At 49.4% G+C, this 16,285-nt stretch overlaps 1 protein-coding gene across 1 annotated transcript; it reads left to right on the top strand.

Annotated features, from left to right (window-relative positions):
* On the top strand, positions 1-15,993 carry LOC109443761 (keratin, type II cytoskeletal 75). The gene is given in 13 exon segments (XM_088791445.1): positions 1-5,633; positions 6,194-6,408; positions 7,366-7,426; positions 7,779-7,874; positions 8,720-8,884; positions 10,876-11,001; positions 11,150-11,370; positions 13,015-13,049; positions 15,475-15,630; positions 15,633-15,689; positions 15,692-15,743; positions 15,745-15,820; positions 15,823-15,993. Coding segments are annotated over 13 exon segments (2,082 nt in total). The 5' UTR covers positions 1-4,982.
* The last annotated feature ends 292 nt before the right edge of the window (positions 15,994-16,285 follow it).

Here is a 16,285-nt window from a genome sequence, read left to right as displayed (position 1 = left end):
TGCATCACCATGATGTCTCAGACAAAAACGCAGCTATACAGACAAGGTAGGTGTGCATTCAGCAGATAAACACAATCTCATCTTAAGTATTCATGGATGGCTTCACTCTGTGATTTATCCGTGAGAAATGCTAAACCACGCCAGCTCCCCAGCCTCTCTTCCCGTGCTCAGAACGCTATGTCTTCTTGTGGGTGCCCAAAATGTGGCCCTTGGAGCCAACAGGGAGAGCAAGGCTCATCTGAAGCTCTAACTTCCATCCTGCAGTGTTTCCCCGAAAATAAGACCTAGCCAGACGATCAGCTCTAATGCGTCTTTTGGACAAAAATTCATATAAGACCCACTCTTGTTTTACTACAATATTAGACCCGGTCTTACATTAATTTTTATTCCAAAAGACACATTACAGCTGATTGTCTGGCTAGGTCTTATTTTCAGGGAAACAGGGCATGATCAATCATGCCACTCACTACCAGGAAAAGCTGCAGGGGCACCGCATTTCACCCCCACTTTCCTCTCCCAGAAGTGTTCCTGTATGGCAGCTTCTCAGCACCAACCAGACACTTGGTGAAATGCCCCAATCCTGGGAACAAATGAGGCCATTAAAGTGGTCAGAGGTGAATAGCCAAGACACACCCAGAATCCTCTCTCGTCTAAATCCCCTCACTCGCTTTCTATCGGGGTTCACTGTGAAGGCCCTTGAGATGCTGGCATTGCACCCACCCCTTCCCTCCCAGGAGGGGCCCCAACTATGCTTCCCAGGCACTGGTGGAGGGAGACTTTTCTCACTGGGCTCTGTGATATGAGGGAAGCTTGGGGTGAATGTGGGCGTCAGAAGGAATTAGGAGCTCTGCCTCGGCCACCAAATGGACTGCTATATGGACTTCAACAGTTCTTGTCCTTGGTGTCCCATCTCTAACGGCTCCTTCAGGCTCTAAAAGATTGACTCTGCTTCTTTGCTTCACTTCTCTGTCCTAAAGTACTCAGTCGGGACCACGTTTGCATGTGGATTGTTGTTTTGTGAATGTTCCTAAGATATGTGTGTCCGTGTGTCTGTGCTTTGCACATGCACATCTGTTGGGTGTGTCTGAAGGATTTGACCATGGAGGGAAGGGGCTGCTCCATCTTGCTTCTCTTAAGCACAAGTTTGAATGGAAAGAGTACCCCATTTTGCTGATAAAACTGACTGAAGGAGACCTAAAGGTTACTTGCACACCTGCACAAAGCCGGGCAACTGCCCATCAAATTTGGGCCCAAGTGAAATGCCTGCTTATGTCGGCGGTGAAGGGAGCAGAGGGGGTGAGGTCTGGCCGTGTGCAAGTCGATGGCCCAGGTCCAGCATCTTAGTGGTTTCTTCAGATCAACTGGCATATTTAGACCCTTTGGGGAGTGATTATTGCCACTGACTGTAGGAGCAAAGGGAGCCATGAGGTCGGAGTCTGACCCCCATACAGGCAGGCTGGGTGGCACCTTAGAGATACCAAATATTGAGGAATTCTGCTGCCCTGGCATGAATAGTCAAGGTTGAGGAGTGTTTCTGGTTGGGAGTCTCAGGCATCACCACCACAGAGGTACTAATGTCTTCTCTACACTCAGCCCCTAGGAGTTGTAAATTGTGAGATCCAGGTGGTGACTGCACTTCCAAATGGCCTCAGCTCCCCTTTCCTTTTCAGGGTGAGCTCCAGAGGGGAAGGGGTTTTGTCTGCTTTGTTCACTACTCTGTCTCCTGTGCCTAAAACAGTGAACACCTGGCATAGGTGTTAATAAACAGTTATTAACCACAGGCAGGACTCTCACAGGTAGTAGGAGAGGGCCCCAGATCTAGATTTTGAGGGATCAGAGGTGGGTAGTTGGGGGCTGAGTCCTCAAACACTGTGCCTAGGAACCCTGGTTCTGTGCACAGGACAGCCTGCTTTAGGGGTTTACCTAATCCCCTCAGTCCCCATCCAGCCTGCCTTCATCTGGCCCTGGCCCGGTTAGAAACCAAAGCTCTTTGGTGCACCCACCTTTCCCTCAGCCTCCATGCCTACCTCTCTTCCCCCATGGACCTCACAGCCATGGCTGCCATCTGACCCACTCTCCTTGAAATCCACCACAGCCAGGGGCCCCAGCGTCCCTTTGAGGATGGGAGAGACCACCCTGAACAGGACGAGCAGGGAACAGGGAAATCAAAGAGTTTGGCACTCTCAGCCTTGGGCACCGGAGCACATACCATAATTCTTGAATCCACCACTCCCCAAAACCTCAAGAAAACTCCTCCCAGACAGAGCCAACAACACAAAGTTGGAGAGACTCAGGAGATTTGGGGAACAGAAAAGAATACATAGCTCTTCTTTAAATTAGATAACATGTGTCGAGTGAACTTCTGCCATGGTTCTGTGAAACACCCCTAACCCTCAAAGGTAAACTAACACCCAGATCACCAGAAAATCAAAGCAGGTGGGAAAATACAGTGATGAGCAAGCCATAGCCAGGCATTCTCAGGGAACAGGTGTAAAGGTGTTAGTGTTTGGGCACAGAAGGTGAACTCTAAGCAGAATTATAAAAGATATTAAAATCAAAATAAGAAACCTCCCTTGGCAGGAAGGGAAGAAAAGTACCCATCATCTCTAAGTTTTGAGGTTTTAGAGGGGGTGGTGACACAGGCCATTAAGGAGGCCAGGTGTCCTAGGCATTCATGTAGACATAGTCCACCAGGGTAAAGGTCAGTGAAGGTCAAAAGTCACAAAAGAGGGAGTGGAGGAGGAAGAGAAGTAAAAGACATCTATTTCCATCTATCTCACCAAAGTCAGTAAGACAATCTAGCTTGGGAAACAACAGTCCAGGTGGAAAAATTAGAGACAGGAGACAGAGAAGGAAGTAAGGCAGCAACTCCTGACAAGAGGTGATGGCTGAGACAAACAAGAATGGAAAGGAATGAGATGGCAATGCCAGGGAATAGGGTCCCCAGGAGAGGGTACAGGAAAGAAAGGAATAAGCCAAGAGGAAAGGCAGACAGGAGCCAGCACTGGAAGCCTGGCTTTCAGTGCTGGGAGAAAGCTGCGGCAGCCCCCATTCTCATGGACCTACTGGCTAAGGCACTCTCCAGGCCTTAACCCTCCACCAGCCTTTGTTCCATGGAAAGCTCTGAAGGGTTTAGTCAGCATGGCTTAGGAAACAAGTGTCCCTTCTTCTGGAAGAAAGATTATCATGCAAGGAGTACAGAAAACAAAGCCAATTATTCTTTCCACCCCAGATGCGTGCACCACCCCAGCTAGTACCTGGACCCATTGGCCACTAAGTGAGAGAATTCTTGTTCTCCTCTTGGCTTGTATCAACAAAAGCTATGATTCATAGGTTCCCTGTGGAAACTGAGACTCTCAAACAATCTCTTAATGGAGGAGAGGCCCACCCCCTGGCCTCAGCCCCAAGGAGGAAATAGCTTAGACAACAGAGAGCCTCCACGCCAAGTGCCAAGCTGCCATTCCAGGCAAGGGAGCGTCTGCCACCCCATTGGTTACCTGTGTGCCTCTGAAAGGACACTTGTGTGGAGAGACCATAAAATCGGGCTCTGCCTCTTACTAGCTAGGTACTGTCAGTCTGCTTAATTTATCATTTGGGGACTTGGTGTCGTCATCCTCAAAAGGGAGGCTGAATGCATTTCAGTTCCTCTCTCACTCTGCCATCCTTCAAAACCACTACAAGAAGCAAGAAGTCAGCAAGATAAGAGAATATTTAACAATTTCTCTGTCTGATGCTCCCATGGTAGAGACAAGAAGAGATGCAGATAAGACAGGGATGAGGAACCTTGAAAACCTCTTCTCAGTTTGAGACTGGTGGAGGAGGTAGGGCACAGTCAACAAGACTAGCGGGGAGGGGGAGGGGGGCGGCGAAAAAGTCCTCTACTCAGTGCAACCACTGGAGCTCTTTTGAAGAAAGATTAAAGGGTCAGGACAGCTAGACCTCAGCAGGAGGAGTGGCCAGTCTAGAAGCCTTCCGAAATAAGGTAGCCTCAAACAGAGCTGGGAGATAGTGCTTTGGTGTCTACTACCTTTTCATAAATTGCCTAATGAGCTTTAGTGTTGTCTTCCCAATAGGATTATGAGTTCATTATTAAAGGAAAGGAACATGAATTGTGCTTCTTTTGAATTTGCCACATGTTGGACACACTGCTGGCACTTCATTCACACTCATTACTGTCAGCAGGAGAAAAGACTCAGCAAACATTTCCTCAGCACATACATGGCTGAGGCATCACAAAAGTCATTTTCACCCATGAATACTCATCACAAGCCCCACTTTACAGATACCCAAACTAAGGCTCAGAAGAGTTTCATGACTGGCCCAAGGTCTCACAACACGTACACGGCAGGGCTGAGATTCAAACCCAAGTCTCCGCTCTTCAGCTTCTGTCCCTGGCAGATAGAGGGCTGGTCTTGAGAGTCACATTGCATAGGAGTAGACACGGCATATTGGCACATGCACACACACGTGCTCCAGAAAATCATGTGTGACCTGCACAAAAGTGATGGAAGCTTAAGAGGAAAATAAAGGGGCAATCAAAACTGGGTGGACTCTTGAGAATGATGAGTGCAGAGCAGGATTTTCAAGATCTAGAGGGACAGCTTGGGGGAAGGGGGGCAACTGGGCAACAGTAGCTGAGAAAATGTTCAAGAACGGGAAGCACAGCTAAGGAATAGGAAGGAACAGGAAACCGCGAATTGCTGTCACTTGTAATGACAGAAGATGTTTGGACAGGAGGGAGTCGGTCCCAGGCCTAAGGAAGCGGTTTAGAAATGAGGCAGTGTTTTTTGAGTCCATTATAAGATGCATGATTAGGACATGACTGAAAGCAATTAAGGCGCTTCTCATTTGTCTGCTGATCAAGTTGCGACTGGAAAGGAGTTTCCACATGGGGGAGGGGTGCCAGGGAACCAACCAGTGGCTTGGACACCATTTCCAGAGGGGAGCTGAGAGTGAGCTCAGGGTTGGCGAATGCCTAGGGGATGCCATCAGAGGCCTCCATCAGCATTGCCCCGCCCCTCCCAGAGGCCCATAAAAGCCAAGGGGCCTGGGGCTCCCCAGAGGCCCTGTCTTCTCTATCCCCCCTCACACACACCCACATCAGGAGCTCTTCTCGCCCGCCTTTCTCAGCCGCCATGTCCAGGCAGTCCTCCATCACTTTCCAGACTGGCAGCCGCAGGGGCTTCAGCACGGCCTCAGCCACCACCCCAGCCTCCGGGTGCTCCCGCTTCAGCTCCGTCTCTGTTGCCCGCTCCCCAGGGGGCAGTGGAGGGTTGGGAAGGATCAGCAGTCCTGGGGCTGGCTTTGGAAGTCGCAGCCTCTACAACCTGGGGGGGACCAAGCGGGTGTCTATTGGTGGATGTGGCAGCAGCTTCCGAAGTGGCTTTGGTGGCAGGGCAAGCAGTGGGTTCGGAGTCAGCAGTGGATTTGGCTATGGGGGTGGAATTGGAGGGGGCTATGGGGGCTCTGGCTTCCCTGTCTGCCCCCCTGGAGGCATCCAAGGGGTCACCGTCAACCAGAGTCTCCTGACTCCTCTCAACCTGCAAATCGACCCCACCATCCAGCGGATTCGGAAAGAGGAGCGGGAGCAGATCAAGACCCTCAACAACAAGTTTGCCTCCTTCATCGACAAGGTGAGCCGGGAGCTGCATCCGCTCCATTGTGTTGAGGTGGTGGGGTCTCTCAGAGGGGCCCAGGCCCAGAGGGGGAGCTTCCTCGTGAAAGCACATCTGCTCAACAAGCACCTCCCGAGGGACTGAGGCATTTGCAAGTGGGACCATCTTGCCCCGGGGGGAACCGTGTAGAAATTTCTCTTTGTCCTGCATGGGAGCCCTGTGGGCTCGTTCAGTCAACAGCAGGAAAAGTTAAGTTGTTCTCTACAGGAGGAGTTCCACTAAGCAAACTAACCTAACCCAGAGCAGGTGTTGTGGAGACTGTCAACCCAAAAAGAGAGGCTCCTCTTCGAGGCCTCCAAGGGCCCCCTACACTAGTTCTATGGAAGCCTCAGAGAACTTCAGGGTAACTTCAAGGGCTTTCTCATTTGACTTGGAGTTGTCAATTATATAATCAACAGACAGATATCAGGTGAAAAGCATATTTTTTTCTTCTCCATTAGTAATTAGAGTCTGGCTCCAATTCACTTCTCCAGTCTCCTCAGTTCCTCAAGGTTTCATTCTCTTCTTCTCCCCTCCAGGTGCGGTTCCTGGAGCAGCAGAACAAGGTCCTGGAGACCAAGTGGAGCCTCCTGCAGGAGCAGGGCACCAAGACCGTGAGGCAGAACCTGGAGCCCTTCTTTGACGCCTACCTCAGTGACCTCCGCCGGCAGCTGGACAGTGTCACCACCGAGAGGGGCAGGCTGGACACTGAGCTGAGGAACATGCAGGATGTCGTAGAAGATTTCAAAATGAGGTCAGTGGGGAATGGGCTTCTGGTCACACGTAGTCATCCCAGGGCTCCTTTTTGTGAGGACCAGAGAGGTGCAAAGGAGCAAATGCCAGTGTCAGCTGGGAGGTTTGGAACTTGCTGTCATTGTCCCATAAGACAAAGACAGCATGGGGGTGGGGGAGTAACAGAGGGTCTCTCATCTTACCCATCACTATTAACAAGAAGCCTATTCTTACCTGTTTACACTACCACAAAGGGATATCTGCATCACCTAACAAAATATTGCTACTCTGGAAAAAATACTCTTTCCCAGTCAGCATACTATTTAACTCCACTGGATATGGGTTCTGTTATTGAGATGGCTTGCATTTCCAGGATGTACACTAAAATATAAACGAGGCAATCTGGTTGGGTAGGCAAAATGTGACTGGCCATCATCCGGGCTTCAGTAGGTGAGGTTTCCAGTGAAAGGGGGTGGTCCTCGCTAACCCCTTAGCTGCTTTATCCTTGGTTTCTGAGTTAGAGATATACCTACTTACTAAAAGCACACTGCTCAAACAGCTGCCCTGAGGTTCAGTGAAAACATATCAGAATCTACCGGGAACAGTGTCCTGAACAAAGTTTACAGCAGGGACTTGAGGCAGCAATATTTCTTAAAGATTGGAATTGTGCGTCTCTAAGAAGATGGAGTTGCATAAGTGTATGTTTCTATTTCCATAAGTTCCATGCTCAACTTCTAGACTTACAAAAGAAGGAAGGAAAAAAAAAACCCCAAAAACTTCTGGCAGAAGAAGTTACTCCCTTTTATAGGGGAAAAACTAGAGGTTAAGTGAATTATCCAAAGTCACACACAGGTCAGCAGAAGAGCTGGAGAGGATTTGAGGTCTCTTGACTCTTGCTGCACGAGTACCTATCTCCTCAGCCTGGGAAGAGCAAAGTCGAAACCTTGCTCAACAGCATGCCCCTTCTCTGTGCCCACAGGTATGAGGAGGAAATTAACAAGCGCACAGCTGCTGAGAATGAGTTTGTAGCTCTGAAGAAGGTGGGTGGAAATGTCTCTCGAAGGAGAAGATTCAAAACTGAATCATGGAGTATGGAGTGACCTGACCCCTGGCCCATACAAGAAATGTCACATCCATCTTAGGAACACCTGGAGAGTTCAAACCTGCCAAAATGTTCTCTCTGTATTTACGGTCCCACGGCCCCTGCGTGTGTTTCTGTTAGCCCAGAGAACTCAAGCAGCCACTTGTCCGCCATCACCCACCCCAAACCCCACGTGCAGAGTTTGCTAAAATCCAACCTAGAAGGGCCAGGGAGGAGGAGTCTGCCCAGCTTCTCTTGGACTTGCTGCTAGGGGCTGGGGTCTCACAGGCGCCTCTGTGCTGTTGTTCTAGGATGTGGATGCTGCCTACATGAACAGGGTGGAGCTAGAGGCCAAGGTCAGCTGTCTGACTGACGAGAGCAACTTCCTTCGGATACTCTATGAGGAAGTAAGAGCCTGCTAATGTTTTTATCCCTCCAGGGTCTAGTGCTTGGAAAGAAAAGGAGGCTGCAGAAAGTATCCTCTCCATAGTCCCCATCCCAGCGTCATGTCCCAGATGCGCCGAGCTGGGGCTTGGGAATCACGTGGACCCGGGAGAACTGCTTAAAATCTTGCCACACTAAACCCTATTCCAGCTCTGAGGCTTATCCCCCCCACTCCATAGCAGGTCAAGGAAGGAGTGCTGATTCCTGAAGCCCAGGTCACTGAGTAACATTCCCAAGGGATCAAAACCCCCCTCTCCCTTCCTCTTCCTAGAAAGTTTAAAGAGGCAAGCTGTACCTTAGCGCATTGGTCAGGGCACTTCCTGCCCTCTGAAGATGCCTCCTTCTGGACACCGCCACTCTTGAAGTTGAGACCTGGGTCTGTGGGAAGAGAGAGAGTATCAGGCAGGGATGAAGCCACAGTGTACAGGGGGCAGACGGCCCTAAAAGTCACCTGGTCCTGAAGAAACATTTTATGCTGGCATATGCATCAATATAATGTATATTTAACTCCATGTCTTTTGGATCAGAGAACACTGACCCACCCTTCATGCCCAGGGAAAGCACACAGATGGGAGTCTCGAGAAGTGATGCTGGGAACACACTCCCTTCACACGGAGCTATGACCCAGACACCTCTCAGGGATTAGCATGGAAACCCCCAAACGCTGGGAGTGCCCAGGGACGAGCTGGAAGACTCCCTGCCAGGAATGTTGAAGAAGGGCTTCCTGACCTAGATGGGTGACCAACCACATGATTTCAAGAGCCCTTCTTTTTATGCCTCGGTGACGCTGAGTTTACTGGCTCTGCAGGAGCTGTCCCAGATGCAGACCCAGGTCAGTGACACGTCCGTGGTCCTGTCCATGGACAACAACCGCTCCCTGGACCTGGACAGTATCATCGCCGAGGTCAAGGCCCAGTACGAGGACATTGCCAACCGCAGCCGGGCTGAGGCCGAGTCCTGGTACCAGACCAAGGTGAGTGTGGGCACCCGCGATAGGTTCCACGGCTAGTGTTCTCTGATGCTCCAAATCATCATTTAACTATTCATCACAAGCCTCAGGAAACATGTGAGCATTTCCAGTTCTTTCAACTTGGCAGAATCATCTTCGATGCTATAAAAACTTAGCTTAAAATGCATGTGAAAACCCAAGCAAACACACTAATCCGTATGTGGTCAGGTGATGGTGGCTGCTCAGGGCGGCCACCAGCCCCACATCACTGATGATCTGGTTGGAGGCTGGGTGAGACTCCGGAAAAACCAAGAAACAGCCATAAAGCTGTTTCTAAAGGGCTTGTTTATTCCATTCATGTTTACGGAGCCCCTACTATATGCCAAACAGGATTACAGAGCTGTAAATAAATAAGTTGCAAACAGAACCAAAGGTCTGGGAGGGCATGCATGAATGGACAATTTTCAAAGGGAAAAAGACAACCTTAATAAAAAGCTTCCAAGAAGAGGTGGGTTTTCAGTTCACTTTGGAAGCACCAAAGAATGAAAGATTGCCAAGGAGGGAGGAGGTGTTTAAGGCCAAGTAAGCAGTCCGGTGGGGCTGGAATGCAGAAATGAGCACTTTGCATGGGCAAGAGAGTCTGTATCAGGAAGAGAGGTAGGGACAACCACAGAGAGCTACTGTCCAAAGGCGCTGACAGCCAGAAAGTTTGGTTTTGAAGGGGGGTTGTAGGCTGAATAGTCCAACCCATGAGATGAGCTCCCTGCCAAATCCAGACACTTTTCAGGGGCAGCTGCTCGCCTACAAGCTGGCTCCTATCCCCTGCCCGGCTCTGTGCACTGCCTTAGTCCCTATCACTGCAATGTGACGGGAAGGAAGAGGGTGTCAGCTGACGGGGTGCACAGTGCAGAGGCAGCTCCCTGACAGTGAATGGAGGTGGGATGCCCTTAACCCCAGGTGGAGTGGTTAAAATTTATAGTGAACGATTCCTTTTGTTGGTGGAGCTGTTGTTCCCTTTAACTGTTTGTGTCTGTTAGGTTGATGCAAAAGTAATTGCGGTTGAAAAGGTTAAAAATAATTGCAAAAACCACAATAACTTTTGCACCGACCTAATAGAAACAGAGGAGCTAAGCGATTCAGTAATTGCAAATCCAAACAAATCTTCACAGCCACCCTTCCTCCCTTGGGAAAGGTGTGGGTTTCACCTCAGTCTGCTAGAGGAGACAAGGTGCATTTATTTCCCCGAAATGAGTGTGTCCTGGACGTGTATCATGAGACAGAGAGCTAGCTGAGATGGAAGAGTCCATTTTAACGTCTTCAGAACTGGGCTGCTCCATCTGCTCCATCCAACACCTTTTCCCTGCATTTGCTCTCCATTTCCCCAGCACCGGTGTCTCTCTGGAGAGCTACCAACATCCATGGTACAGTTGGTCTGGATGTATACCCACTGACCAGGAACTCCCCAAGGACAGCAACCAAGTCACCTCTCACTCACAGAGCTCCCCATGCTCCTTTCTGCCCCAGGGTCCTCTGGCTGTTTCCTCTGTCTAGAGGGTTCTCTTCCTAGTTTGGTCACTTAGGTCACTCTGTCCCATCCTTCAGAGCACAGCTCGAGCATCCCATCTCTGGAAGGAATTCCCTGACTACCACCCCCCTTTCCATATCTAGATCAGATTCTTTCATTACACTCTGGTAGGACCCTGTTCATTTCCTAAGGAGCACTTATCTCAGTTGGAACTATAGATTCGATAATATGCTGATTTGATTAATGTATCTCCCCCAATAAACTAAGCAGGGGGTCTGACTATGTTCTTCATGATACTCCCAGAGCATGGTACATGCCTGGCAAGTAAATGTGCTAAAATAAAAATATATCACGTGAATAAATAAGCGAGGGAATGTGTGAATGGTCGGTGAAGGGATGATCTTACTGTGGCACTGAGGGCCAGGCAGTGCATAGGGAGCACCCAGCCCAGGCGTTTGACAAGGGGACTCACTCTGCTCTGTTCTCTCAGTACGAGGAGCTGCAGGTCACGGCGGGCAGACACGGCGACGATCTCCGAAACACCAAACAAGAGATCTCCGAGATGAACCGGATGATCCAGAGGCTGAGAGCTGAGATCGACAGTGTCAAGAAGCAGGTAAAGTTTTAGCAGGGCCAGGAATTTCCCCCCCACACACGCTCATTTCTTGCAGGTCATTCTGCCACGCTTACAGGACTCCAACCCAGGACTGCACCTACCTCCAGGGGCTACCAGTAAGGCTCATGGCTTCCTCCTTGCTTCACAGTGTTCCAGCCTGCAAACGGCCATCGCCGATGCAGAACAGCGCGGAGAAATGGCCCTCAAGGATGCCCGGGCCAAGCTGGTGGACCTGGAGGGCGCCCTGCAGAAGGCCAAGCAGGACATGGCCCGGCTGCTGCGTGAGTACCAGGAGCTCATGAACGTCAAGCTGGCCCTGGACGTGGAGATTGCCACCTACAGGAAGCTGCTGGAGGGCGAGGAGCACAGGTAAGGGCAGAGGCACTAATTTCATCCCAGCTGCCTGGCCTTCCTAGGGGCTCAGGTTGCCGCAGCTCCCTCCTTACCCGGAAAAAAAAGCAAAATGTAGGTGGAATTGGGCTATGACAAAGAATACAGGTGCAGTTTTTTTCCAGGCTAGTAAATCATATCAGACTCCCATGTTTGAGGTACTACTTTTAGCACCCCATCAAAATCTAGAACCTGATCAGGTCTACGTAATCAAATTCTATCAAAAGAGACATTTGGTTGCATGGCAGGGCTGGATATATGGTATGAAAAAAAAACCTCTGGACTGAGAGTAAATTGTCCTAGGATTTGGGCTTACAGGTCTACCACTAACTAGCTGTGTAAACTTTGGAAAGTCAGTATCTCCTTTCTGGCCTTCAATTTCTTCAGTGATAGAATAAAGAGAAAGAGGTCAGGTCACATGTTCCCCGAAGTTCAGTAGAAGACTTATGCTCTGCCAATTACCAGCTGCCTGACCGAGGACAAATTACTTAGCCTCTCCATTCCTCAGTGTTCTCACCTGTAAAATGGGGATAACCATACTTTCTAGCTGGTATGTTTTTAAGAGAGTTAATATAGGGAATACATACAAAACTCTTAAAATAATATATGGTACATAAAAAAATGTTCATTCAACAGTAGCTATCTTTCAGTTTAGTGGCCAAAGACTTGGGCTTTGCAGTCAAATGAATCTGGCTTCAAATCCAGCTTTGTGATCATGGACAAGTTAATTATCTTTTCTGAGCTTCAATTTCCCCATCTGTAAAACTGAGATAATAATACCTACTTAATGCGGTTGTTGAGAGAATTAAGTGGCATAATGTAGGCACCAGGCACCAATAACTGTCAGCTCTTGTCACCGTTCCAAGTATGCGTTCATTTATGAATGCCAGTTCTGTCCTCAAGATGCTAAAACAAAATTACTCTAGTGGCTGCCACAATAATAGACTGATTATTGCTATTGTTATGTTTATGACTCAGACCTCTTCTCCACACCTGTAACAACCTCAGCATTGCCCAGTGCTCTATGATAGTTCATTGTTGAGAGAGAGAGAGAGAGCTTTTCTTGTTCTATGACAAACCCTGCCTTTCCAATTGACAACAGTGTATGATTAGCTTTAATTTTCTTAAGATGTCTGCCTACCGTATTTCCCCCGAAATAAGACCTAGCCGGACAATCAGCTCTGATATGTCTTTTGGAGCAAAAATTAATATAAGATCAGGTATTATATTATATTATATTATATTATATTATATTATATTAGACCCAGTCTTATATTATAGTAAAATAAGACCAGGTCTTATATTAATTTTTGCTCCAAAAAGACACATTAGAGCTGATTGTCCGGCTAGGTCTTATTTTCGGGGAAACATAGTAATTTAAACCAAAAACGTGTTTCTGAGATTACAGGTTTTACTCCTATGAACCTCAAACTCTGCATTATTTCATTCATTAAATTATTTTTAATACTGCTAGTATTTAAATAATTTCAACCTCCATTACTTCTGCAATAAAAGTAATAAGGGTTTTTAATATATTTAAAACAATTACAAAAATGTAATTTCAAATGCCCACAAGACGCTGGACCCAGTAGTAACCTCCTTCTCCCCCCTCCTCCCAATCAGGCTGAGTGGAGAGGGTGTTTCTCCAGTTAACATCTGTGAGTATGACATCCTTTGTGTCCTTTGGAGTGTATACGATGGAGGATGGGGAGGTGGTGGGCGTGCATGAGACATTGGAGGGAAGCCATCCATACGGTTCATTTTGAGAAAGTTTGAGGTTTTTAATTTGTTAAAAGAGAGATCATATTAGGAGAGAGTCTTCAATGTCCCAATTTGCAAATGAGAGAGCAGCACGGGGATATGGGAGGTTTGCTATACTCCTTCTGCCTGGGTTTAGAAGACCCATAGGCCACACCTCCCATTTCCCAGGACTCCACACCTTTCTGGCTGAGGCTGCAAGTCTAGCTCAGAAATGAGTGTTCCATGTAGACAGACTTTGTGAAAACTGGTCTGCCCCCAGCCTTTGAAGGGACCCTTCACACTGGGCACAAGGGATTGTCATATGGGCAGCCCCTTCCCTAAATATTTTGGGAAGAAGCCCCACTGCTTGACTTAACTCTGCAGAGTATAACTGCAGAAAGTTACCAAGGGTTTTCAAGGCAGTGAGAGCACCATAAGAGATGGCAGGTAGGTGCAGCTACTGAGAAACAGGAGAGGCGTTAGCAAGCTGGCACAGCCCCGTGCCAGGAAGAGCAGAAGGCATCACTCAGAGAGCTCAGTAGTGGCATCCTGAGGCCACCAGAAATGACTTCTGCAACTTACAGTCTACAAGTGAGTTTGGTTTTCTTGATGCAGGATTCACAAAAGCAATTGATTATAGTAGCCAATGATTCTAGAAGGTAGAGCCCTCTGAATCATCCACGTGTTCTTCCTGATTTCCTTGTCTAGTGGCTCCAAAGACTCTCAAAGCTAATTTTGGGAATGGATGGCACAACCTCTAAAGTTTCCTTTCTCTTGAAAGCACCTCCAATTCTGTACTGGTTTCCTGGGGCTGTCACAAACTGGGTGTCTTTGAAAAAACAGAAATTCATTGTCTCACTGTTCTGTAGGCTGGAAATCCAAAATTGAGGTGCCAGCAGGGCTATGTTCTCTCTGAAATCTGTAGGGACGAATTCCCCCTTGCCTCTTCTAGCTTCTGGTGGTGTCTATCGGTCTTTGGCTCATCACTCCAATCTCCGTCTCCGTGTGCCTGTCTTCACGTGAACGTCTGCCCTCTTATCAGGACACACTGGATTACAGCCCACCTAATGATTTCTCTTCACTTGATTACATCTGCAAGATCCTATTTCCAAATAAGCTCTCATTCACAGGGACTAGGGGTTAGGACTTCAACATATGTTTTTGGAGGACACAATTCATCCCATAAGGGAGTCCATTTTTTTAAATTTCAATTTTCCTTCTCAAGAGCCCAACATAGAGTGCTAGATGTTTAAGGCGATGGTGTTTATAAGAGGAAAAGAGCAGGTTGGAAGCGAATAGGGGCAGAGTTGTCTGGCCAGTGGGCTATCTGTCACTTGGTCTATCAAGAATATTCCAACCCCCCTCTGGGATTTAGAGCATGGAGGCTGGGGAACACCAAGGGAGTACATATGCACCCCCCTAAGAGCTTCCAGAAGGAAGGGAAACATGAAAGCCAGACCGAAGAGGGAGATAAGGACAGGGCAGCGGGGAGAATGTGATGGGATCAAAGGGGAAGGAAGGTGGACTGGAATAGCTGCGCAGAGAAGAGAAGTCGCCATTAAGTCCTGGAAGGGAAAAGAGAAGCCCCGAGGAGCAGAGGGGAGGCAGGAAGACATCCAGACAGTATAAATGCCTGGTGCTGCAGCACAGGGCAAGCCAGGCAGAGGCATAGGACAGCAGTCTCGCCACACAGGCAGGAAGACTGGAAGCAGGCAAGCAGCTGCCTGATGAGACCACCCTACACCCCACGGACTTCAGGGCACAAACCCGGACACCCCAGGTATCTTCTCTCCTGCCCTTGATTCTGACCACGTCTCCTCTCTTCCGGCAGCTGTGGTTACCTCCACCATTTCCAGTGGCCATGGCGGTGGCAGCGGCATTGGAGGTGGAAGCCTGGGTCTTGGTGGGGGCAGCGGCTACTCCTTCACCACCAGCGGTGGGCACAGCCTGGGGGGCTCCGGCTTCAGTACCTGTAGCAACCGGGGCCTTGGGGGCAGTGGCTCCAGTGTCAAGTTTGTCTCCACTACATCCTCCAGCCGGAAGAGCTATAAGCACTAAGTGCAGCCACCCTGCTCCCTCACCCCTGCCCTGAAACCAGCTCTGCCCACAGATCTGACCTGTCTGCACTAACCCCTGGACACATGGGTCCTTCTCCTTCATCTCCCCTCCACAAGGCCCACCTGTGCTGCTAGGAAGCCTGGCATCCTGGCTAAACCCCATTCCCCAACCTGAGCCAGCCTCTGCCCTCACAGTCCCCAGACCGCTCCTGACTTTCAAGATTCACATTCAGCTTGTCTTGCAGAGACTCTCCCCTCAGCTCTGCCTTCCTTCTCCCTCCCTCAGATGCAGAAATGGGGAGTCTGTGTCTCCCAGGCCATCTCAATGCCAGGTTGTCAGCCCCCGGGTCTCATGGTGCTTATAAGTTGCCTGCTGGGAGGGAGGGCTCCCTCCCTCCCAGCCCTGGAAGGTGTCTATTAAATGTATGTGTAATGTGTTTGGTGTTCAGCCTCTGTTTGGAACGATGATGGAGCACAGAGCAGTTCTCCCCCTCCTCTTCCAGGCCTCCTCCCAGCACAGGGCCCCACACAAGGAATGCACAGACCACATCCGACCTCCCCTCTTTCCCCCAGAGCTAAGAAGCCTGGGCCGGGCAGATATGGGAGGGACAGGAGGGCAGACCGCTGGCCAGACTCCCACCCAAGCTTCTGCCCACTTCCTCCTACCTCTTGTTGGGATGCCTTCTTTGAGAAGCCCAGGGCCCTGGGCAGAAGCTGCGCACAGCTTCCCCACTATGTGTGTCATGCAGGACAAAGGCATCCCCTCCCAAAGCCAGACTATGTTCCTTCTAGGACACTGACGTAGGGTGGGCAGCCCAGCCCTCTGCCGGCAAAGGGGCCTTTGTTCCCTGGCAGCTTCAAACTTGGAGAGCAGAGCAGAGAAATAACAGGGCAGGAGAGGAATTAAAAGTCAGCCCTGGGGGGCAGTGCTCTCACCTAGCAGAGGAGCCATTTATGCCCATAATTGCAGCAATGACACATCATGGGCAACTCACACATTCCTGAGTTTACAGTCCCCTGGACCCCTCCCACCAGGCCTGAGCTGTGGGTGTTGCCCAGAGAAATTTGGAAGGGTTGGGAGGGAGAAGATGGAAGAA

This window comes from Rhinolophus sinicus, chromosome 1 (genome assembly GCF_057876585.1).
Source record: "Rhinolophus sinicus isolate RSI-liver-muscle chromosome 1, RSI-T2T, whole genome shotgun sequence".
Classification (NCBI taxonomy): Eukaryota; Metazoa; Chordata; class Mammalia; order Chiroptera; family Rhinolophidae; genus Rhinolophus; species Rhinolophus sinicus.
Note: the sequence above shows the minus strand (reverse complement) of the source record. Positions and strands in the feature narration are given on the sequence as shown.